Source organism: Procambarus clarkii, chromosome 42 (assembly GCF_040958095.1).
Source record: "Procambarus clarkii isolate CNS0578487 chromosome 42, FALCON_Pclarkii_2.0, whole genome shotgun sequence".
Classification (NCBI taxonomy): domain Eukaryota; kingdom Metazoa; phylum Arthropoda; class Malacostraca; order Decapoda; family Cambaridae; genus Procambarus; species Procambarus clarkii.
In genome coordinates this window covers 21517861-21543429 of record NC_091191.1, presented here as the reverse complement: position 1 = coordinate 21543429, position 25569 = coordinate 21517861, and the positions used below count along the sequence as shown (strand labels likewise).

The 25569-nt window shown below is 41.4% G+C and overlaps 1 protein-coding gene across 2 annotated transcripts in view; it reads left to right on the top strand.

The window, feature by feature from the left end:
• The window catches only part of LOC123770249 (uncharacterized), a 407808-nt gene that overhangs the window by 111426 nt on the left and 270813 nt on the right, over positions 1-25569 (top strand). For both annotated transcript variants that reach the window (XM_069339938.1, XM_069339939.1), the window contains 6 exons: positions 8344-8510; positions 10049-10220; positions 13844-13953; positions 17391-17541; positions 22832-22921; positions 24081-24213. In XM_069339938.1, the coding sequence (XP_069196039.1) occupies positions 8344-8510; positions 10049-10220; positions 13844-13953; positions 17391-17541; positions 22832-22921; positions 24081-24213 (823 nt within the window). The remainder of the gene's footprint in view (positions 1-8343; positions 8511-10048; positions 10221-13843; positions 13954-17390; positions 17542-22831; positions 22922-24080; positions 24214-25569) is intronic.

Genomic DNA, 25569 nt, shown 5'->3' with positions numbered 1-25569 from the left:
CTTATTCAAAGTCGGTTTGGGTTTGACTGAAGTGTCAATTTGAGCTGAGTTACGATGGGAGTTAGTAGAGGAGTTTGAAACTTTCTCCCCATCTTGGTTGGCTCTTTGTCTTTCGACTAAGGTATGCAGACCTTCTGTGATCTCTTTCAAAGTCAAAAAGGTCTTATTGTACATAGTACACAACTTATCTAAAGTTTCTCTTGGCAATTTTCGCCTAACAACTACTTTGGTCATCCATTCAGCTGACTGAATTTGGACTTTAAAGCTTAAGGCCTTGAGTAAAGACTAACTCCAGTCTGAAATTTTGGAGAGAATCTGTGGAATTATTAGCAGAGGGTAAATCTAGCAATTTTTGAACTAAGACAGTAATAGTTCTCTCCGTGTTATCGTAGTTGGTTTTGAGCAATTGAACAGCTAATGTGTAACCATCACTGGTCAGTGTTATATTAGAGATTACTTTCAAGGCTTCATTTCGTAACAAGCCTTGTAAATAAGTGAATTTGGTGGTTTGAGGAATGTTAGCTTTAGAGTCTACTGCATCTACGAATTTACTCCAGAAATCGTCCCAACTTTCTGTATCTAATCCTGAAAATGTAGGTAAGTCTAAAGTAGGTAGACGAACCTCTGGTAGTTGGTTACTGAATTGAGACCCTGTGTTACTGGTATTGGATTTAGATTGTTTTGATAGTGCAGATAGCATGTAAAGTTTATCTTGAGTCTCATCTTCATACTGGGAGATATCGTCTACAATTTGACTTACTTCATCAGGATCAGTTTCTGTGGTATTCAGTAGAGTAAGATAAGACTGACTTGTAGACTTAACTTGATCAAATTTCAGATCAGCTACTCTTACTGATGTCTCTAAGTGATAAGAGTCAATGGGAGTATCTTTAGATAAGCCCTCAGCCTTGTTAATTAATCTGGTCAAATGACCTTTAAGGCCAATATAGGTTCTCCTTAATTGCTCAGGAGTAGCCATGTTGGGCTTGGGTCCAAACTTCATTGGATTAGTATACGTATTACTAATGAAGCTTGGGTACTTGTTCATTAGTTGACAAGTAATATTAAATGTAGCCTAATTTAAGGTGGCTAATTTATACTCTACCTCACTTGAGGTTAAATGCACCTACCTAACAACAAGTAGCTAGATATTTTGTGCATTGTCTGAACTTCACCATTAGTTCTTGTCCGGTTAGCTCTTCTATATCACCATCAGAGGTAATGGGGATCATCCAGCAATACATAAAATAGATACATACAAAATAATGAGTACAAGAGAAATATTATGGAGACACTCCAATCAGAGTTATCTCAAAGTTTAATCCCACCCTGGATAGGGTCAGCACAAATAGTATAATACATACACTACTGACTAGCTTAAGTCTAGTCGTGATAATTCCTACCTAAGAACTATAAATTTATTTAGTCTGGCCTTGTACCAAATTCAGCACAATCTCAGCCTAAATTCTACCTAATAAGATTGGTAAAGATTATTGTGGTGCAGTAAGGTGAATATAATTGTGCTGTATTTTTGGGTTTTTTGTTTTTATAAGGGTGTACTTACACACACAAGTGAAAACATATAAAGGTTATGAGCTGATGCTCCTGGTGACCTAAAGATTCTTACTTCAGTATGAAGTATAGGTCTAAGTGTTGTGGGTAATTGCCTGTGTCCCACTAGTGCTACCTTGTACATGAGGTGAAAGTAGCAATGAATTGGTGTGACTTAGACTAACTTATGTGTTACGCTGTTGGCAAACACAATTAATTAAATGGTTAGTCTAAATTACATCACACAAGGATTAGTTATTAATAATTAGTATTTATAATTATAATTTATGTTTATCCGGTTTGAAGGACCATATTGTGGGACATTTGGGGCTTGACTCTATTTATTTAAATATTAATGTAATGAAATTCTATTACGAAGGACCACCCGCTTTTGTAGTAAAGAGGGAAACTAAGAAAATATGATCATTAGAAAATCCCTAGATGAACCAGTAACTATGGATAAAATACTAGAGAATATGATCACTTATATAATTAATGGGCTGTATAATTTAACTGAATCAAAGCCTCAAACACCTACATTGGGGGGTTATTACTGGAACTTCATATATGTCCAGGAACTAGTGTGGTTCGTGCACCAGTTCATTATGCAATAATCTAATCCTATGACCAATTATAGAATCATTGTATTTGTCACCAATAAGAACATAGATTATGAACATGAGAAATTAATAATTATAACAAACACATGTCAATCCAAAAACAGTGCTCCGCATGAATAATACTACAGATAATGTAATTTAAGGAATACGGAAAGGGTCTTAGCTTGAAGACGTTTTCCAAGACATCGGTTATGACTCATCCTCGGAATCTCCTGAACTCATCATGGAACACTGGGAGATGATTAACACGGGAAATGACAGCTCGGGGAATTCTTCACACACGCTGCAAATCAAATTATAGTCAGTAGCAACATATTAAGCTGCTAGACATCTATGTTCAAGAAAATTAAATTAGAGAATGGAGACAGATAATAACCTGTGGTTTTTATAATCGCTCTGCGTGACAGCAAGCTACCCAGCTATAACCCCCTCCAAAATGATGCATCAAATAGGAATAAAGGTACTTAGCTAATAGGGCACTGTGTAAGTTAAGGCTTGCCGAAGTTCGCGGCCTAGGTTCAGGCATCGTTGTAACGAACACGTGGTGTGAAGCCTAGCCTAGATGTTGACGCACTTCTCTGGCCGGTCACGTTGTGCTACACGGAACAAATTAACAAGTTCCTGGCTGAATGTCAAATTAAATCTCTTGACAATTCAACACGATGTATAAAGTGACACTGACACCAGCTAAGTTGTTGTCTGCAAAGGTTCTTCACACCTCACAGTGGCGACTTTCGTCTTGCGCTCTTGGTGGCGTCCACCCTGGTGGCTTGGGTAATGGCGTCTCTCTCCGAGAGCGTCGCCTCGTGTACTGGTGTCTCCCCTGCCCCGCTCTGCGTCCCGCATTTGATACACAAATTATTAACTACGAATAATATCATCTCTCGCAGTTGTGATTGAAATGCTCGGATAAGGACGGGTTTATTATTCAGAGGAGTTAAATATTATTATTCGCCCGTTTTACGATGGTAAACAAGCAATGGAGAGGAATTAAAGTCTCTCCAGGGCATTCACGCGTGACGTTAAATTTATTACCAGATAACAGTTATAACTATAAACGCTCTATTTGGCATAAGTTGGGGATCAGTTTATCTGTAAATAATTATCACACAGAACACCGTTGTTTTATAGAGAATCAAACTCAATTCTCAGACACTGGATATAGTTGTGTTTATTATAATGGAATCTGACGCAATACTGGCGTCTGGTGACGTAAGAATTCTAGCCTTATTGTACAGATGTAATTATTAGTACATGTGAACTCTACGTTTGGTTAATTTTAATTACTACAATGATTAGTAGATTTAGTAATAATTAATAATAATACAACAGTGTTGTATTATTTATGTTATTGGGGGTTTTTGGGAGCGGACTCACAGATGGCGTTGTCGTCACTGCTCCGTGCTCCGACGGTGGTCTTGGGTTCGTAACAGGCCTCATAACTCTTAAGAGTTCCTTGTTGAAGTATGAGATCTCGGCTTCATCATGGCTGGCAAACAACCTCTTTTGTTTTCTTTCAGAAGTAGCAAGTTTTGTTGTTGTTTGCAAGCACTGGAACGAATGGAAGTTGCTTATTTTATAGGCTCTTCCCTTGCAGCTTTAAACTCTGCTCTGTTTCCTCCTACCATTACCCTTAAGGTCGGGGCGTGGCAGCTCTATATTCAGATGCATAAGCTGACTACAGCATCAATTGGAGAAGAATATAGATCTCATACAGGTTGGTGGATCTACTGTGTTTCTGTGCAGTGCAAGAGGTCATCATTGAGCAGTTTGGAGCTGCTCTGGGGTTTCCTCTGAAATGTTGTCAGGTGCTGCTACCACAGATTCTGTTCTAAAGCTATTCGTCCTGCTCCTGTGTGATTCCATGACGGACTTCTTTACGGCTCTCCGTTTCTGCCGGCTTGCTATTTAGGATTTTTTCTTGGAGTTCACTTGTTCACTGCCCCCCCTTTCTCTCCCGTCCTTTTCCGAGGGTTTTGCGGGTTTTGGCGATGGAGGGTGCTTCCTTTCAGCCACTCAGGAAGGAATTTCAACTGCAGACTACGTCCATGTTCGTTCGACTGTTAAGAACAGGGGTTCTCGTTTGCCTGTAGCCCAGGGAAATCTGGGGCCAGATTCACGAAGCAGTTACACAAGCACTTACGAATTTGTACATCTTTTCTCAATCTTTGGCGGCTTTGTTTACAATTATTAAACAGTTAATGAGCTCCGAAGCACCAGGAGGCTAACAATAACAACAGTTGATTGGGAAGTTTTCATGCTTTGTAATGGATCAGTCGGTTCATTCTGTCACCCTTTCGTGAAATGCTCCGGTGGCTGTATAATGGAACAGCCCATCCTCCTGTTTAGGCGGTACTTATAGTAACGTTGAGGACAATCGTACATGTATTGACGAATAAAGCAATTAGAAAGTAGAAAGCAGTACTATTGAATATGGTCAAACCCGAATTTTTTTTTATACTAATGTTGCAAAGAAAACTTAACCTAACCTCATCTTCCGCGATAAAAGCCAAACGTACATGAATGCACTTGTTTCCTCTCTCCCGACTTAATGAATTATTATTATGAATTATATTTTTGCATGCAGAGGAATAATACATTCATGAAGGATTTAAATAATATTTGCATACACTTACCTTGATCCAGACCAAGAACAGTTCTTGTTCTTGGTCTGGTTCTTCAGTACCGTGGTTATGTGAGCCCTGGGCAGCGCGGTACCACCAACTACCCATTTTTGGAATCAGGTCTGGCCCTAGCTTCGGTACGGGACAGACGTGTTGCATCGGCGCTCCAGCAGTTGGTGTTGTTTGCCCGTTTCGGCCGGTTGGAGGCGGGTGTGTCTCTGCTCGCCTGTGCTGACGTGGTGTTACGATGGGGGTCCCTCTACCCCCTGTCGTCCGGGCTCAGTCTGTGGGACTAGAGTTCTCTGTGCGGGCTGGTTACCCGGAGATTGCCCTGGCTTGTGACATGCTCTCTGTCCCTGTGTTTGCGATTTATGGGGTCGAGTTGGTAACAGCCTGTAGGGCAACTGTGAAGTTCACAGAGGAGGTGACATATCGCGATATCGGGTAGTGTCCGAGGGGCGGACACTACCTCTGCCGGATGGTGTGGGCACTGTCACCCTCTCGGATAGAAGTGGTGCACTTACTTACATCAGTGTGCATGGGGCTCCCTTGGAGTTTCCAGAGGCTCTGCTACGGCGGTATTTCGGCCGGTTTGGCGCAGTTGTTAGTGTGAGGGTGAACGTGGTGTTGTCTAGTCCTCTTAAGGGTGTGAGGTCTAACATTCGCACCCTGGGCATGAGACTCCGGGCGGATATTCCGTCCTCTGTGCGCCTTATGGGGTACAACGTTCGGGTGTTTTACGCCCGTCAGCCGCGGACGTGTTATCGTTGTGGTCTTTTGGGCCATCTGGCTGCTGACTGTTCTGTGCCTGCTGTTGCACCAGTGAATCTCTTCAGTGAGGAGGATTTTCCACCACATCCTGTGGGGGATGATTTGGTGGGTGTGGACGTCTCTTCGGCTGAGGAGGTGCCCTCTGTATCAGCTGTTGCTGTTGCGCCCCCTGTTGTTGCCGCATCTCCTCCGGAGGTTGTGTCCTCGCCTAGTGCTCCGCCTGCTCCGGCTGGTGTCCCTGAGCCTCTTCCCACTGCCGTTTGCTCGAACCCCTCGTCTTCCAGTTCTTCCTCTGCTGTGTCTGTCCCGGTCCCTGCACCCTCGCCGTCTGTTCCGGCTGTGCTGGGAGCTGGGGTGGATCTGGCATTCCCTCATGTGCCTGGCCTGGTGCCCTGTGTGGTTGAGGAGGCTGCCGTACTGCGGCGTGCGTCGGCTCGGTCGGCTGGTGCTGCGCGGGTCGCTGAGTCTGCTTCCGGGTCTGGTGATGTGCGGCCCGAGACTAAGCGTTCCCGGCGTTCTTCTGCGTGGGCTGAAGTTGGCGACTTCGACGAGTGTCGTCCTTCCGTTGACGGTGGGGTGGCTCCGGATGTGGTGCACACTACGGTGGTGGCGGAAGTACACTTGCCTGAGGATGCCGGTGCTGGCGTTTCGGCCTCCCCTCCTGGTCTGGTGTCCGAGGGTCCTGCTTCAGGTGCGTCGCCTGCGTGGGGTGGCTCCGGTTCTTCGTGGGGTGTGGTTCCCCCTGCTGTGGTTGGTGGTGAACGGGGTGGCCTGGTGATGGTGTTGCGAAAGGATGCTCGCTCTGAGAGTTCTGTGGCCCCTTCCTCGTTACCCGTTTCCTCGGCAGCGGTCTTGCCGCCTCTTCCGTCTCCAGCAGTCTCTTCTGTGTCTCCTGCGGTATCCATGGAGGTGCTACAGTCTCGTCGTCCGGCCCCCTGCTCCTATGTGTGCGACTTCGTGGCAGTCTCGGCGGCCCTCGTCCGCTTCTCCAGCGTCGTCTGCTTCCTCGATGGGCGTGGATGGCGCTCCCCGGCCTCGTTATGCGACTTGCGTCAGTGACCTCAGGCGTTGGCCGATGCCGCCCGATATAGATGTTCCTGAGTTTATGATACACCCTCGGGCGAGGGGGATCAAAAACCCTACCGACCTTGAAGATTTTGTCTGGGAGGCTTACAAGGCAAAGTATCCTACCGATGTTTACCCGAAGAAGTACATTTCTCACGCTGTTCCTCGCAAATGATTTCTGTGTATTCTGTTTCCTGTTGTGTACGGTGCGGATGGGGTGTGTGTGTGTGAGTGGGTGGGGTGGGTTTTGTTTCCCGGTTCCTGCGTGCTCCGGTGTATGTTGTAGGTTTTCTTTGTATGGCTGGTGGGTGGGTGTGCGGTTCCTGTGTATTTGTGTGGATGTCGTATGCGCTTGTGTATGTCATATTGTGTGCCCTTCAGGCTGTTGGCGAGTGCTCTTTGTTCGGTTGTGCCATTTTGTTTTGCCTTCCGTTTGTTATGGCGTGCTTTACCTGTTGTACGTGTTTGCTCTTTATGTTTTGTTTGGGATGTATTGTGTTTGTACGGTTATGTTCCCTGTTGTGCCTTTGATGTATGTTTTGTTTTATGACGGTTTTGTTTTGTGATGTTATTGTGCTAGTTTGCCTTTGTATTATACTTTGCCATTGTTTTATATTATACCTTGAATGCCATTGTATTATACCTTGTTGTATGCTGTATTTTTCTGTGTCTTTATCGTGTTTGTGGTTTATTGTGACATGCTGTCGGCCCTTCTGGCCGGTGGTCTATTGTTTTCTTTTGTTCTGTTCTGTATTCTGTGTTGTTTTTATTGTATTTAAGTTGCATGCTTTGCATGTAAAAATAAAAATAAAAAAAAAACTACCCAATTTTCGCCTGTCTGCTTCTCTTCATCCAGCAGTAATTCAGGACCTGGTTGTAAAACGATTAGCTGATCTTTTCCAGTGAAAAGTAGTCAGAAAAGGCTTTATATTAGCAGTGGGAGGAAGAGCTCTACCAAGTCACAAGTTCCCTCCCTTCATGTGTAAAGAAAGAAAAAAATACTCTACAATATAGATTTATTATTTCCTTTTCCAACCGAACTTTGAACATTTTAGCAATGAAAGCAAATAATTTACCTACATCTAAACTACCGATAAACTTAGTTTCATTTGATCAAGAATCCAAGTATTTATATGCTATCAAATCATGTAAGTCATGTAAGTTAAATTATCTAATTTAACACTCATCATTTTTCTTTTGAGAAAATTAACATTAATCAGTGTTAAGAGCACAATATCACACAGATCTTGAGACAGTTTGGCTGCAGTAATATTTACAATGTACCTTATTACTAAGTGTCTTTAAGAAATTGGCACTTAAACTTAATACATGAAGGCAATAATGGGATGTTGGGGAACCTCTCACAGAAGCAAGTCATTTTTTTGTGTTACTTTAACGTTCATTGTAACATTTACTTATTTATTTTCATTATGTTTAAGTGTCTCTGAAATGTTTGTACATTATTAACTTAAATTTTACGTTCAATTTATTTGATAAGCCTAGAGAACCTGTACATGATGGCAGCAGAGAATTTTACCCCTGTCACTCTACGGGCTCACCATAGCCTGTGCTGCTTGGAATTTGTTGTTCCAAGTAGCGAATCATTAACAACAACAACAACCCCGTCACTCAGATGAGTCTTAAAAAGGCAACACTAAGCTTAAAATATCAGCAATGATAATGAACTAAAATTTTAATTTTATTTCCTTCAGATTGATTCAGCACTAGAAAGTCTTTCTGAATCGATGACAGAGAATTTAGAGTTGGAGTTGCAGCGGCCTCATGCATTCTCTCATCTTGTTAACCTCTTGGGCCACATCCAACTGGAGGAGGACCTGGAGAGTGTCTGGGACACATACAGTGCTAAGGAAGGCTACAGGTAAGCTGTAGGGGGATTTTATTATTACTCTGTTTAAATTTAAAATCGACTTAATTGGAACTTTATTCCTGGAGTTTTACAAGTTTACTACTTGCCACAAACGCCATCAAACAAAAATATATAAAAAAGTGGATAGTTGCAGGAGTGAAATACTTGGGGTATAATTGTATCAAAACAGATTTGGTAATGTTGTTTAATGAATGGTAGAGCAAGTAATATAATAATAATAATAATAATAATAATATACACAGAAATCACAATCTAGAAATTGACTAGGACATCCAGTGCATAGGTTCGAATCGTCATCAAGGCCCTTGAGGATTTGTTCATCTAATAATAATAATAATAATAATAATAATAATAATAATAATAATAATAATAATACACAGAGAGTATCACATTAACATGACGGCATCAATGAGAAAATCCGTAGGAGCCGTGACGAGGGTTCGAACCTATGTGATGGGTGTTCCCAGACACACGCTCTAGACCACAAGACACCACGTCGTGGTCTAGTCGCTAGAGCGTGTGCGTAGGAACACCCTTCGTATAGGTTCGAACCCTCGTCACGGCTTTTACGGATTTTCTGAATAATGATAATAATATTATACAATTTTATTCATAAAAAGCATATATACATCATAATAGAGACGTATATTTGAAGGTACAGAAGATACATGCCAAATAATGCCACTAATAGGCAAAGTGTTTTTGAACAAAATAGAATAATTCAGCTTAATTTTGTATAGGTATAATTGGGTTAAGTTTGCTACCTACTCCCCCAATAATTGTACCTAAGACATGCAACTTCAACATTGTAATCACTGCTATCAATTTATATCATATTTGTTATGTTGAATGCAAATTTTGCTGCAATGTACCTATTAATAACCTTAAAATTTTACGTCAGTGTACCTATTAATATTCATCAAATTTTCCTAAATATACCCATACATAAAATGTACCTATACATATTCTTCAAATTTGGCTGCAAATTACCTACCTATAATTATCTGTTAGATTAAGGACTTGCCTGAAATGCTATGCATGTTAGTGGCTTTGCAAGAATGTAAAATGATAGATGTTATGTAATCTTACAAACCCAATGTATCTTCTTGTATATATAAATAAATAAGATAAAAAATACTGAATGAGGCATAAGCTAACATATATGAGAAGTTCATATAATGCAAACCATTAAGAATGATATCTTAGTGATGCAACACATGTGCGAAGTATGTCTTAATAATTATATTGATCAGTTTGGAGTATAAAATGATTGGTTTGATCCCGCTTAATAGAACGCTAGTAGGGCGAGGCTTCAAAACATTGTTGTTTTCATTATCAGCTTGCTATCAAAAATAGTAAGCCTTCAGTTACTATACGTACTAAGGTGTTATAAAAGAAAATGTGGAAAGACAATGATCTGGAATGTAGAACAAATGTTTAATACTTAAGGATTATGTAATTGTGATTTTGATAAGTGTAACATTTTGTCTGTGGCAACATTTGTTGATGTTTGCTCATATACCATGCAGAGAGTTCTTGCTGGATGCGGTGATGCTGTGTGAGAGTAGTCAATGCGTTCAACTTGTAGTGCACCTTGCTACCCATGACGACTCTGGTGTATTGTTGCCTCGTGTCATCAACTGGCTCACAGGCTTGCACTTCCACGCTAACCCTCACCCACAAGCAATTACTTACATTATGGTTAGTAAAATTAATGCTTTATTTCTTTGGCTTTAAAGTGACTACTTTTACAATTAATATTTATCATAACCTTTTAATCTATGTAAGTGCAGGGCATTAGTTTCATCGAAATATATTTTGTAACTTTAGTACATGGGTTTTGGTAGTAGAGTTGGGACTAATACTCGGGAATCCCGGGTTCGAATCCTGGTGGGACATAAATGTTTGGACACATTTCGTTTAATTTAATGCCTCTAATCACCCCGGAGTTTGTCAACTCTTGATTTGATTTTTCTTGTTGCCACCAGAGGCAGCTAGTTTATTGTGCACCCCATACCCATCCTGTGAGCGGTAGCGCAAAAAGCATTACAGAGGGCACAAAAGGTCTTTATCAGACCACATCTTAGATTATTACATAAACAATTTCATCTATTCTTCTCACCTTATAGTTACAACGTCAGCTAGTTGCAGAGAAAGTGCTATTTCAAGAACTATGCATTTACAGTAAGTCATTATACATTAATGGTAGGTCTTATCGCTAATACATAATAGTTTGACCAATGGAGATAGTCATAGGGGAGCTTCTGTTTATTATTAGTCCTCACAATACACTACTTGTTTCTTCATCTCATATGTCGTTTATCTACTGGAAGCGAAATATGGATACAGTGCAAGGATTTCAGGTATTTTATCCTTAGTAATAAGATAGGTTGCCATATCATACAGAGTGAGCTTAGATTTATCTCTAAATGGCTCAATTTTACTACAATCCAAGATGTAGTGTTCGAGTGTGTGTCCCTGTCTTTGTCCAAACACTTTACACTTTACTTCATCTAGATCCCTATATAAGCCGAACTGCCAGAGATACTTGTAGCCAAGTCTTATACGAGCTGTGACAACATCTGTTAGTATACTGACTTTGTTACTTGCCCCATACACATGTTTTACTTCACACATTTCATTGTGATGAACAATGGACCTGCTAGTTCCAGTTTGTACAGTTCTACTTTCTTCAAATCCATCTAGGAGTTCTTGTCTAATGACACTTTTAAGGGACCTATTTGATAACTCAAGATTCCGTTCAGTACTGTCTTTATTTACTGCAGCCTTAGCAAGGGCGTCAACTTGTCATGTTCCTGCATGCCAATGTGAGAAGGAATCCACAGCATTTTTATATTTACCCTCTTGCTAAGTATTCTTACATATCTACGTCTAGCTTCCAAGACAAGCACGTTATTACTTGATTGCAAACTGTTTATTGCTCGTAGTGAGGAAAGGGAGTCAGAAATAATTAAGCTGTCTACTTCAGTGTTGTCAATAATTTCGAGTGCTACCAGTATTGTTACCAACTCGGCTTGCATTGTGGACGCCCAGTTACTAATTCCGATATTTTGTCAACTCTTGTAGAGTTACATCCTGGGCTTGTAGTTTGCCCTTAAGTGGACGTCACCACAAGCCTAGCACATACGCATACACAGGTTGCTTGTCCCTGACAAAACGAAAACAAATTAAAACTTCAAGTGTTTTTAAACTTATCGGTGGCATGCTAGCCATATAGCCATGTATGCAACATACAGGTTTAGAAAGATTACACATCAATGTGGCTCTGCAACGCACATGCGTTGCAGAGCCACATCAACCTTCCCTGTCCACCAGTCCTCCCCACCATTCCCCCCCTCACCCGTCTCCTCGACCTCCCAACCATTCCCCACTCCACCATCCCCTCTTCCTTCCCACCATGCCCCACTCCCCTGTCTCTTTGTCCTGCCCATCGTTCTCCATTCCCCCATCCCCTCGTCCCCACCATCCCAAACTCCCCAATCCTCTCATCCTTCCCGACCATTACCCCCTCCCTTGTCCCCTCGTCCTCCCCACCGTTCCCCACTCCCTCGTCCGATGCCTTACCAAATGGTCTGAAGTTCCCATCAGAAAATTGGGAACATCAAGTGACCTGATGTTCCCATCACTGAAATATAAGAAAAACAGTTAAAAAATGAAATTAAAATATGAAAAAAATAAAAAAATAAACTATACTAACGAAATCAACGGTATGGTAAACAACACAGGTCAATTCCAACACAATTCACACACTCACAAAAAAAGTCAGAATTTATGAAAATTCAATTTATTAATGCAGTCAGAAACATTGAAATGGAATTGCAACATATTTAATATAGCATATGTGTTGCTCTTACACGCAACAGATGTTGCTTCTTTTCAAGAAAAGCAAAGTTTTACCTGTCACAGGTGTGGCATCTATACTTATACTTACGAAATGAACGGTATGGTAAACAACACACAGCTCAATTCTAACACAATGTCTCACAAAATATTTAAATAAAAAATAAAATAAATCGAAATCTATGAAATAAAATTTATCAATGCAATCGGAAACATTGAAATGGAATTCGTGACATATTAAGTGTAGCGTGCATGTTGCAACAGATGGCGCTGTTTTAAAAAAACGCATGTTTTTACCTGTCACAGGGGTGGCATCTATATAGTAGTAATATAAAAAGAGGCGCCTATTGGAATGCAACGTTGTGTCTAAATTTTAAAGCAATCGGTGAAGAACTTTCGGAGGTTACAGCATGTGTTGCTCTTACGTCCAACAGATGGCGCTGTTTTTTAAAACGAGCATGTTTTTTTCCTGTCACAGTTGAGGCATGTATATAGAAGTTATATAAAAAGACGCGCCTATTCGAATGCAACGTTGTGTCAAAATTAAAAAAAAAAAATAGGTAAAGAGGTTTCTAAGATTTCCCTCACATGAAAAACACATGAAAAACAGCTTTTCAGAAAAAGCATGTCTTTTTTTTACCGTCGCAGACGTGACATCTATATAGTATGTATATATAAACCTGCTCAGATGAGAATGGAACGTTGTGTGAAAATTTCAAAGCAATCAGTGAAGAACTTTCGGAGATTAGCGATTTTGAACAAACGACATTTCCATTTTATTTACATAGATAGATAGATAGATAGATAGATAGATAGATAGATACATACATACATACATACATACATACATACATACATACATACATACATACATACATACATACATACATACATACATACATACATACATACATACATACATACATACATACATACATAGATATGACATGTGACTGGTCGGGTGTCATTTCGAGTATCGAGCCTCATTTTCCACTGATACTCTCCTGTCTTTAATATGAATGTGCATCTTCACAGCATTAACCTAGCGAACAGGTCAATGACGAAGTGGAAGCTCTTATATTAATTAAGATAATTTACCTAAGAAACCTATCAATCAGTCTGTGTATGATATGAAGTACATGACTTATATCTCTCTCTTTTCAGCGAGAATCTTTTAGTGTTAGTGGGTAAAGTATATGCTGGCTTGAAAAATACGGTAATTTGTAGATCTGACACATAATTATACTAACCACAAATTCCATACTGTATGTTAAATAATTAAGACTACAATCCGAAACACCTCTCTCCTTTCTTAAGCAAAATAAAATGAAGTCTTCTACATATTACCATGAAAATTGTCACGCATGATAACACGACAAATAATCACAATTATTTTACTTTATATTGAGATTGTTGTTACTTGTGTGCACTACAATTTTAATTAGAATAAATTTTGTGTGTAGGAACTGGCGCAGTCGAAGAAGGGTGTAGTTAACCAAGCAGTGATGGCAGCTTCCACCATGGTCTACAAAGTGTGTCAACAAGAACCTCAAAATTGTCAAGACTATGCACAGTAAGCCAACCGTTTTTAATAAAAACATTAACCTTTGGGTTAGAAGGTCTTCTTTTAGCATTTGTATTCCTTTTAAGACTGAGTTAGGTTGCTTAGTTCAGTCCATAGTAATATCCCAACCTTTTCTGTCTTCGGATTAAATTCACATCTTTTACCTGCTAATGGAAGTGATTGTGGGAAGTTCATTTTGTTTATTTAGTATATTACATTGTGAGCCAATGTAGCCTGAAAATTGGCCAGTTTCAAATAAACGTGTTCTATTATACTCAGAGTTTTTGCGTTTAGTTTTTCCGTAGTATCGCGGTGTAGTTGTGACTGCCTCTCAGGTGTTTAGAGAAGCTGGTCGTCCGTCTAGACTTTCAATTTTTAATAAATAGTTGTTCCATCTGTGCCAAGCTTGTTGGCGCCTCTCACCAGTGGGATTCTAGTTTTAAGTTTCTTAATGATATTAGGAGATCCTGTGAAATTTATTCCAAGACTTAGAAATTTGTGCTTTATACGGCTTAATGTACCTTCGGTTATTTCAAATGCCAGTTTGGCCTGATGTCTGGTAGTCTTACACGGAAATAGCACCGGTTATTTTTTTCCAAATATGTATTTGCGTGACACGATTTTTCATATCCATATCGTGCACTTCACTCCAGAGTGGAGTTCCGACCAGCACGGCTTGCCCATTTGGCTCCAAGTGGAGTAGCACTCTGGAGGCAGCTGAAGGTCTCTTGACTTGATTAGACTAAACCAATAGTGATCATATCTGTACCTAGTCGCTGGTGCACCAACAGTGGTTTACTCTTCTTGAGCTGTCCACCGAGTTCTATATATTATTTGTGGGAAATTTTCCCTACTTCAAAATCTTGAACAACTGAAAAATAGTAAATAATACAAGATTTACTCTATTATGGTCATCGTGAATAATATTACTGCTCATGTCCCTCGCAATATGCGGCAAGAATGTCATAGCAAATCAGACAGGATATTCGTAAAAAAATATAATCATGCATGAGCAGATAGACGAAAGAAATAACGAACACTTTATTGCTTTTGTCTGTGCGTGTATGCCAGCAGCTGGGAGCCTGCTGGCATACATCCTTCATGATATCATTGTGGATCAATAAATAAACACTAGGGACAACATCGCCTTGAAAAAACGAATCCTTAGCAGAGAGATAAAAACTTAGGTGAGGACAATAAAGTACCAATCAAAGGACATATTTGGTTCCCAAAAAATAGAAACTGACTGGAGGTAAGAAGAGGTGTGGGAAAATTTAAAAAGAAAAGGAGAAGAAACAATCGTGTCAAGGGCGAACGATACAAGGCGACAGTACAGGGCAAGAGACAACGCTCTATAAAAATTCAAGATATAATTACTGATACAGACACAGAGAATATCCAACGACGAGAAAGGGTAAACCGGAAGGACTGCCAAGCCACCTCATACTAGCGCGGAAAGAGCGCAATTACGACACCAAAAGATAACCTGCCGGCCTCCATACACCTGTTGAATAACACTGCTAAAATATTCCAGACGAGACGTTCGGTTTATAGATTGGAACCATCCAGGTGAGTCTGGCTGCCGAGCGTCTAGGAAGGTGAAGTCCCCGATGCGAAAGTCGAAGAGCAAGGGTCCATGTAACGAGAAGAGCCGGGAACTGAACAGCCTGGTACCAGATCAATGCGCTGGGCAGTTATTAAAGCCACCTAGAAAAAGGCTTTTCATTACAATTATCACTGCTGCCCATGTTCCTTTTTACTTCTTTCTCTACGACTAGAGATGGCAATTGGCGTCAGATATATGAGAGTGGCTGTTGTTGTGGCGACCTGGAGGTGTGGTCGGTGCTGCCTCCGCCGCCTGGGACAAGTCTTTTGAGGGGACCAATCATGCCAAATCATCTGAGGGGGGGGGGGGGCAGTCATGCCAAGTCATCTGAGAGGGGGGGGGGCAATCATGTCAAGTCATCTGAGGGTGGGCCAATCATGCCAAGTCATCTGAGGGGGGGCCAATCATGTCAAGTCATCTGAGGGGGGGGGGCCAATCATGCCAAGTCATCTGAGGGGGAGGGCAATCATGCCAAGTCATCTGAGGGGGGCAATCATGCCAAGTCATCTGAGGGGGGGGGGCCAATCATGCCAAGTCATCTGAGGGGGGGGGGCCAATCATGCCAAGTCATCTGAGGGGGGGGCCAATCATGCCAAGTCATCTGAGGGGGGGGGCAATCATGCCAAGTCATCTGAGGGGGGGGCCAATCATGCCAAGTCATCTGAAGGGGGGGCCAATCATGCCAAGTCATCTGAGGGGGGGGGCAATCATGCCAAGTCATCTGAGGGGGGGCAATCATGCCAAGTCATCTGAGGGGGGGGCAATCATGCCAAGTCATCTGAGGGGGGGGCCAATCATGCCAAGTCATCTGAGGGGGGGGCAATCATGTCAAGTCATCTGAGGGGGGGGGGGCAATCATGCCAAGTCATCTGAGGGGGGGGGGCAATCATGCCAAGTCATCTGAGGGGGGGGCCAATCATGCCAAGTCATCTGAGGGGGCCAAACTCATGCCAACTGCTGTTTCCAGAACATTTCCTTAGCGGTCACCAATGACATATGGAATATATTATATTAATAATAACTATAGAACTTTAAACACTTGTTAATAAAGTATATGCAGCAAGAAATAATTTGATAATAATCCAATTTTGGCTGTGTACTGGCATTGTTCCAGGAAGACTATAGTATGCATTGTTTTATGTTTACTGCCATATGGGTAGTTGATATAGACCATTTTCATCAAGTAAAAGGTATAGCAGCCTCACATGTCCATATTGTATGGGTGTAATATACGACTAGGATACAGATACAAAACATGCTCAACTACCGAAGCAGTCCTCGTGTCGACATGAGGATACATGCTTGTTACTGTGTTAGGTGACTGTGCTTGTTACTGTGTTAGGTGACTGTGCTTGTTACTGTGTTAGGTGTCTGTGTTTGTTACTGTGTTAGGTGACTGTGCTTGTTACTGTGTTAGGTGTCTGTGCTTGTTACTGTGTTAGGTGACTGTGCTTGTTACTGTGTTAGGTGACTGTGCTTGTTACTGTGTTAGGTGACTGTGCTTGTTACTGTGTTAGGTGACTGTGCTTGTTACTGTGTTAGGTGTCTGTGCTTGTTACTGTGTTAGGTGACTGTGCTTGTTACTGTGTTAGGTGACTGTGCTTGTTACTGTGTTAGGTGACTGTGCTTGTTACTGTGTTAGGTGACTGTGCTTGTTACTGTGTTAGGTGACTGTGCTTGTTACTGTGTTAGGTGACTGACACACACAAAGAGTAAAGAATGAATATTTAATACTCAGCGTCACACCACCAGATACTGCCAATCACAAATATTAGTCTACTCTCTTAATATTTTTTTAACTGAAATTGACACCACAAAAATATATTAATTCCTACACCAGGCCCCTTGTGGAGTATGTGGAGGAGCAGGTGGGAGACACGTGTGGACTTGGGGCGAGTCAGAGACAAGGAGAGCACATCAAGCTACTGCTCAGGGCCCTGGGCAATGCAGGAGTCTTGCCACATGGTCACTTTCCTGAGACTTGTTACAAGGTAGGTTCACTACATTTATTGACGAAATAGTTTAGAGCATTTGGACGAAGAGTCCATGAGACATACCTTCCATCCTATTATTAAGTTAATAAATTAATATACATGATATATATGATAAAGATCTTCATTATTCATTAAAATCTAAATGACCTAACGCCTAAGGGCATTTTTTCATGTTTGCGTCAATAAATATATTACTGGAAACACAGTGATATAAGTTCAGTTCCACGGGATTGGGTTTGTATAGATAAAAAGAGTATACTAACATTATAATTATGAAAGCCATTGTATACTCTGGCAAATATTGTGATTTGAGTTATTGTAAACCTTCCATGTCAGTTGTCTGAGCTTATACATTTGCCTGTTGTCCACCGTCTCCTTGAACACAAAATATATGCTGTCAGGAAGGCCAACATATGACATGGCACCACAGACACCTGTTAAACATCCCTCAGTAACAGTGTGTTGAGGGAATGCCAAATGAGCACTCTTCCTAACTAAAGCTGGACTACTTCTCTTCCCCACTGATCGTCACCTAATGAGATGCTTATCCTAATGAATTATGCTTATCCCAGAATTCACTAACACCTCACTTACTCCCTGGCTGTTTCCTTTGCGTGTTGCTGACAGACTGGCAGCAATATTCAGTTAAGTGGGCCCGTTTTAATCCATAATTGAATATAAGTCTGGCAGCTTCCTCCAGTTTGGGCATAGGCAGCTTGGTTTTTTTCCATTCATGTCGCAGCTTGTCACGATGATGGATCTTTGTTTAATTGTACTGTATAGTCTTGATGTCCCTTACCTTCATATGAAGAATGATCTCATGGCGTTTGGTAACATTCTTGTTCCTGCATCCAAGCTACTTTCCCACATTTCAGTCAGGTTTACCTGATCTGGTGACTTGTAAAGTAACGTAACCTATATTTTGAATTCTTCAGTGTTGAGCAATATGGTGCATCACTGTTGCAGTTAACTAAACTTTTTTTCATATTGCTGTATAAATTTATCTATTACGAACGCACGTCCTTTTTGTCTCTTGCGTTCTTTATCTTGGGCTGAAGGTCGGTTTCAGTCTAGGGTGTGGCGCCTGCTGCCTGTGGGATGGATTGAAAGTTGACTTGAGCTCTCAAGTATCAAACATGGCGATTGGAGTTTCCAACTTTAACGGTTTTCTGTGACGCTTTCTTATACTATAAGTAAGACCTCGTCTCTTGGTTACCTCGACTTTCGGCTTTCAGGCGAAGAACCTCAGGGGAGTGGCTTGTGGTGTTGGTCCTTCTCCTGTAATAGATGTTGCTTTGACTCGTGTACTGTTGTTAACCTCTTGGCTTACCATACTACTCTTTAGACTGCAGAACAAAAGAATCTTTGAGTTTATCTCATGGAAGTTTTATTGAAGCTTTGGTCTGTGTCTGCTTCATAGTAGAAATATTGGGTCCCTGCCTCCTCTATGTCGTGCATAACACTTCTTGTTTCATAAAGGGACATAGGAGCTTTTTTTTATCATTCATGTACTTGAGCTGATGTAGGTTTGTCTGTCATTAGTGTTGGTTTTGGCGGCTGACTTTACGAGTTCCTTAACAATGGGGTCTTATGAGCTTCTACCTGTTCGTGAAGTGGCGAGGTGATTGTTTCATAACTAGGTTTCAGGTTTACTTCAGCATCTCCTTGTGACAAATTTCATTTACTGATTTCACCTCACTGTAGTGTTCAGCATAATGGTATGACGAGAGTATTTCTCCCAGCTTAATCAGAATTGATAAGGCTAACACCGGACAAATTCTTGGGTGTTTCTTTTGCAGTGGCTCAGTGTTTTTCTAAGCTGCAAGCAGCATTTTATGGTGCATATTATGGTGTTTGTTGAGTCTGCGTCGACTGTGTCTTTCTTACACTCATCCCCTTTGTCGACCATTCAGTTCCTTAAGAATGAGACGCCAAATGTGCTTTCAGCGAGCCAATTTACGTTCCATTCTTTGAACCAGTTTTTTCGACTGCAACAGGCCACAAAGAGGCTCTTTAGTTGGGGACTTGCAGTTTGTCCCTAAGGACTCCAGCTTGGGGTTAATATTCTGTGGGAGTTATCTTTCTACATGAGTCCGGTTAAGAGTCCTGTCTGCCTGTCCACTTTAGTGGGAGGTTAAGGTACTCCCTGCCGTGGGATGCCATTTTATGGATGTGATACCCCTGTCATCCTAGTCTTTTCCCTGTTTATTCTTCTTGCGTTCCTCCATTTTCACATTCGATGTTATACAAGGGAGTTGTCTGGGTGACTCTTGTCATGTACTGTCCTTTCTCTTCCCAAGTGTTGAAACACAGACTCAAAGCCCTTATCTCTTGTGCTACTTTCTGGATGACCACAGTGGTGCAAGTTTATTACGTGTTGTCTTCAGGATAGTGTCCCCTAAATTCCCAGAATCCATTCGGGCATGTTTCAGTGCATTCAAGGTTAAGGGAATTCCTGGGGCTATTTATCTAACACACAAGTTACCACTTCAGGTGCTCCAACTTTCTGGCTAAACCTTGCTCATACGATTTACGCCAGACTTACCAAGGGTGGTACTCCATAAGCTTTACCGCTACGGCACCCAAGTCTTGGCCAAATCTTGATGACTGGATTATCTGGGCTTCCTGTGCTAAGCAGTACCTACTAGTCCGAGATCAAGCATTGGAAGTGCTATGGAAATCCATATTTTCTCATCAATCTGTTGAAGTCCCACCTCTAACTTTCGATAAAATTGACTGATTTGGACTAGTTTGAAATATATTTGTTTCGCACCCAGACACCTAGAATAGTTTCTGGAGGCTTGGGTAGAGCTTCTAACTTCATACCTCTATTATATGATGTTTAAGTCGTGAGATGCTAGAGTACCTCCTAGGTAGGTTTATCTTTGTCTGTCTTCTTTATTTCCTGGCACAGCTATGGGTCTGGCATCTTAGGCAGCACTTGCAGCATCTTTCTTGATGCCAGATCTGGCATTTCCAAGTGTACTCCTAATTGCCTATAGAAAGTCTGATTCGGCAGCCATTTCCAAGGTAGTATTTTCGGGGATCAGTTCAATAATGGCTTCCTTCCACACCTGTCATGCTCTTTATTGATATGTCTGAGTTGGACTCGGGATTCATCTCAAGCTTAACCATGGGAGCCGGAGACAGTGACCTCCGGCACTGTCTTGGGTCTACATGTTACACCCAAGACAGTGACCTCCGGCACTGTCTTGGGTCTACATGTTACACCCAAGACAGTGACCTCCGGCACTGTCTTGGGTCTACATGTTACACCCAAGACAGTGACCTCCGGCACTGTCTTGGGTCTACATGTTACACCCAAGACAGTGACCTCCGGCACTGTCTTGGGTCTACATGTTACACCCAAGATGCTTTACTATTAATTATGTTCTTTCTTCTTTAAGTGTCATCTGATTATTGCATTTCATTTATGAAACTGTTTGCTCATGTTCTATTTTATCCTTGTTTACTTATAAAGTGTTTGCCCCATTAACTTAAATTATACTATTATTCAATGTTATGTTCCAGTTGCTTTTCTAAATATAACCTTAGTATGTCACTTCTGTCAGGAGGAGAATGTTTTCCTTTCTTCCTGTTTTCTTAGGAGTATGAGGTCTTACTCTTGCTTTGTTACATCTCTTAGTGAACAAATCCACAGGAACCGTGATGAGGGTTCGAACGTATGCGTTAGGTGTTCCCCAGACACGCTCTACTCGACTGTGCCACGACATGGTCAAAAAGAATTGCAACCTGGGGTACTACTGAACCAACAAGGATCCCGAGGTTTCCATTGAAGCCGAACCGGGATTTCACACACACTCCCTTTTGACCATGTCGTGGCACAATTAGTGGGTGTGCCTGGGAACACACAGCGCATAGGTTCGAACCCTCATCACGGCTCCTGTGGATTTGTTCATTGATATATCAATAAAATGTTATTCTCTGTTTACATGCCTTAATAATATGGGGTCCATGTTGACCACTATTCCCTCCATGTACCGTGCTGGGTAATGGTTGAGTCTGACTCAGGATGTTACTTTAGACTTCTGGTGTTGAGGTGTTCAGTCTAACCGTCTTACGCTCCTCACACTCAAGGATATACTGTACTCGCTCAGGGAGACCCTCGTGTGTACCTCCACTTAAACCCTGATCTTGCGAGGGACGAGACATTTTCGCTTAGCAAGGGGCTAATTATTTTCCTGGCTTGGTCCCTGAATCCGATGGTACATCACGCACTCTGAGCTGTGGTCAAGCTTGGTCAGTCGCAAGCTTATCCCAGGGTTCATAAACCTTTGTACACCTTCGGGACTGGCTAAGCTCGTCATGAAGCTTAAAGCTGATGACGAAGTCTAGTCATACTTTCAGCTTAAGCTCCCACACTGCCTGCCTGCCTGGCTGGCTGCCTCTCCACACATTTACTGTATCTCCATCGGTCATGCTGCCTGTACTGACTCCTGCGGATTCACTTTCGATTTTTTCACTGCCGCTTTTGTGCACCTCTCTACGGCACAGATGGATATTTCTCCAAGATTACTTATGCCTTTCCGTCTATTTTAAGACTCAGACGTGGGAGCAACTGAATGTAAGAGCTCTGAAATAAGACATTCAGTACAAATAAAAAGCTCTTTTTTCTGTACCACATCATTCGGCTGCTTCGGATCCTCCCACAATTTGTGTGACTCGTCTCACGTGTGTAGAGTGGAGTCATAGTGAGGGACAGCACCTGGAGACAGGTGTGGCATGGTGTGGTATCTGCTGGTCGTGGCTCAGGTGGTATAGTGAGTGCAAGTGTTCATGGCGGACACTTGTGGTCAGACACGGGCTCGGATTTCTTTTGGATTTACCCCCTGCCAGTCATCTCAGCAGCGGACAGATTCATTTATTCGGTGACTTCCTCAGCACATTATGACCTTTTTAAAGATGGTTGAAAATTTGCCGTGTCACTGTAGTCAATCAAGTGTCCAAGGACAGTGAAAATCTTACACGAAGAAGCACTTGAATGATACAGCTCAGAAAGAAATTTTCCACATTATTTCAAAGCCTTCTTTAAATTATTTGAAATTTTAAAGGCTTGTTATACCTATGGAAAAATGTTTACCTGATTGTTGATAAATTGTAATTGTTAAAAATTGCTAATTTTAATCAATTTGGTTTGTGAACCAAACAAGTTTGTCAATATATACACTTACATTTTGCAAACTCGGAGACAAAGTTCAACATTTTATGTATATAAACTATGTCAAAATTAACATTTCAAAAATCTCATAAATACATTTTTTAACAGAACAGACTGTTGGCGCCAGAGGTGCGAGTCGCTGCTCTCCAGAGCTACAGACGTATTGGCTGTCCTCCTCGCTCTGCGGCTCCCTGGAAGGTAGACCTGTTGTAGCCTCGTTAAGCCTCCCTGGGCTTCCCTGTGAAGGGCCTTGTACAATCATGATTTAGATATTACTGATATTGTTTAATAGAGTTTTTCATGCTCACAGAACTAGTGAGTCCGCAAAGTATTTATTGGACATGTTAATAATCTTGAACATCATACCAGAACATAGAATATTAGATGACTTTGCATGAAAGTTGGGAATTCCTTTGAAAGGACAAGGGGTTGTTTGAATTTGATTTGCCCTAATTCTCATAAAAACTTGTGGAGTAGACGCCTCCAAACTCCTTCAAGGAGGTTGAGAGCTTTCTCTTTCAATAGCTCAACGTACACCTAATGCTACTAGTTTATTCCCTGGAACACGACCTGCCCATCAGTTGTACTCTCAGGTCCACAATTACCTCTGGGTGAACAGGGGCAAACAGTTATGGTTTGAATCTCAATCAATTCTCTCTCTCTTTCTCTCTCTCAAAAACATTATTGAACAGCTGTAAACCCGTTAAAACTCCACAGATTTTCCTGATTTCAGACCTTATGATAAAAATAAAAGCCGATATTTCTTAAAGGGGCTAAAAAGAGCAGATATTTCTCACTGGGGGTGATACCAACTATCCTATGACACTCTCATACCATCCATGTGTCATCTTAAAAAGTTGGGTGAGGACAGTCCCAAGCATCTGGCCTCCAACCTTGGCCAGACAAACATACATTTGTTTTTATATATACAGAGTAGTGTAAGAGCGTCCCTAGTAATGCAGGTACATCTGGACTGACTGTCATGTTTTCAGTATTGTTTCCTCGGGTGTTTGTACTGCTTAATTATACTAATTATTTCCCGTCTGGCAAACAATTGCACTGGCATCTGCCTTTCTTGCAAAGTTTACAATATAAATTAATTGAATTCTTTTTATTGTTACCTTGTAGTAATTATTTCAGGCATATTCCTTTGCATAACTTGATTATTCTTTACTTGATTAGTAGTAAGTTCACAAGTGTGTATAAGACCTTAATAATATTTGTATCATTAAAAGGGAAACAAAAGTTAACCATATTTGTTAAGTATATTCTTGGTTTTAAAGTGACTTTTGGAGCTTAAGTTGCTGTATGCATCTTCCATGTAGAACTATACAAGATCATTTGTATTGTTTTAAAGATTCTGGAGGATGGGAGCGAGAAGGTCGATGTCCGGATAGCAGCTTACCTTTCACTCGTCCCGTGTGCCCTCAACACTCCTGGCTTCTTCACCAGGATAAATTATCTTCTAGAACGAGAAGATATAAATCAAGGTAACAAAATACGTTTTCGATAAATATAGCACGTCTTAATTTTAAAAAATCAGTTTAATTCAGAAGTGTTTTAAAAAATTCAAGCATTGAATGTAATGAAAAAGACCTTTTCTGAACGGTATTAGTAGTTCCCAAGAGCATTGTCTCCGGTACCACGGAGACCTCCACAGCTCTACAAGGGTAAGGATTAGATTCTGGTGTCCTCATTGAGGCGAGGGAGCATAACTATCCTGCTTAGATAGTAGTTTTTGTAACTTTGTGAACCATAGTTCAAAAATTCACGTCCTAAGCAATTCGATAGTAGAATTTTGTAATAGTCCCTTTATAAGAGTCCGAAAATGAAACTAAAAAATCTAAAATATTTTTAGTATAGCACACACATACTATATTAGGCCGCAGATATGGTGTTTTAGGCCTAGAAAGGTTAGGTTAGTTTAGTTTGTCTTTGCAACATTAATAGAAAATCTTTTCCGGTTTTTCCAAATTCAATAGTGCCGATTTCTACTTTCTAATTACGTTGTACATCGGTATATGTACTATGATCCTCATCGTCACCAAAACTGGAGGATGGGCTGCGAATATGAGATTGACCCAAAAGATGGAAAACCTGGCAAAAAAAGTATAGGCTTTGCAAAACAAATTAGGTGTCATAAAACATTATGCATGTCAATGGCCTTGTAAGAATGTTCATCTTAATCACCAAATACTGTATGTACTTTCAAAGTACCGTTAAGTATTTATAAGAAGAATATGAAATCGAGAAAAGATGAAAACAAAGAAGCAGTGCTCTACCCAATGTCAACAAACCATACGTAGTACCCAGACGCATCACCAGATGGCAGCTGAGGTCGCCCAAGAGTCCATCTTACCTGGCTCCTCACTTACGTGTTGCTTCAACACGCACCTCAGCCCCTCGGGGAAAGAAGGCAAATAAGAGTCAGTATGCAGGGCGCCTGACAGCTGAGTGGACAGCACTTCGGATTCGTTGTCCTGAGTTTCCGGGTTCGATCCCCGGTGGAGGCGGAGACAAATGGGCAAAATGTTTTTTTCAACCTGATGCCCCTGTTACCTAGCAGTAAATAGGTACCTGGGAGTTAGACAGCTGCTTCGGGCTGCTTCCTGGGGGGTGTATGTAACAAAAAGGAGGCCTGGTCGAGGACCGGGCCGCGGGGTCGCTAAGCCCCGAAATCATCTCAAGATAACCTCAAGATATGCAGAGAATGGAAGACCGCAAAGCAAAAAGCATTTACATTACAGTCAATATTTGATTTCTGGGTTGGCCATCGCTAGTTCCCGAGGTCATACTCACAGCGTCTTTCGGCTAAACGAAAAAGATTAATCTTGGAACAAGCAATG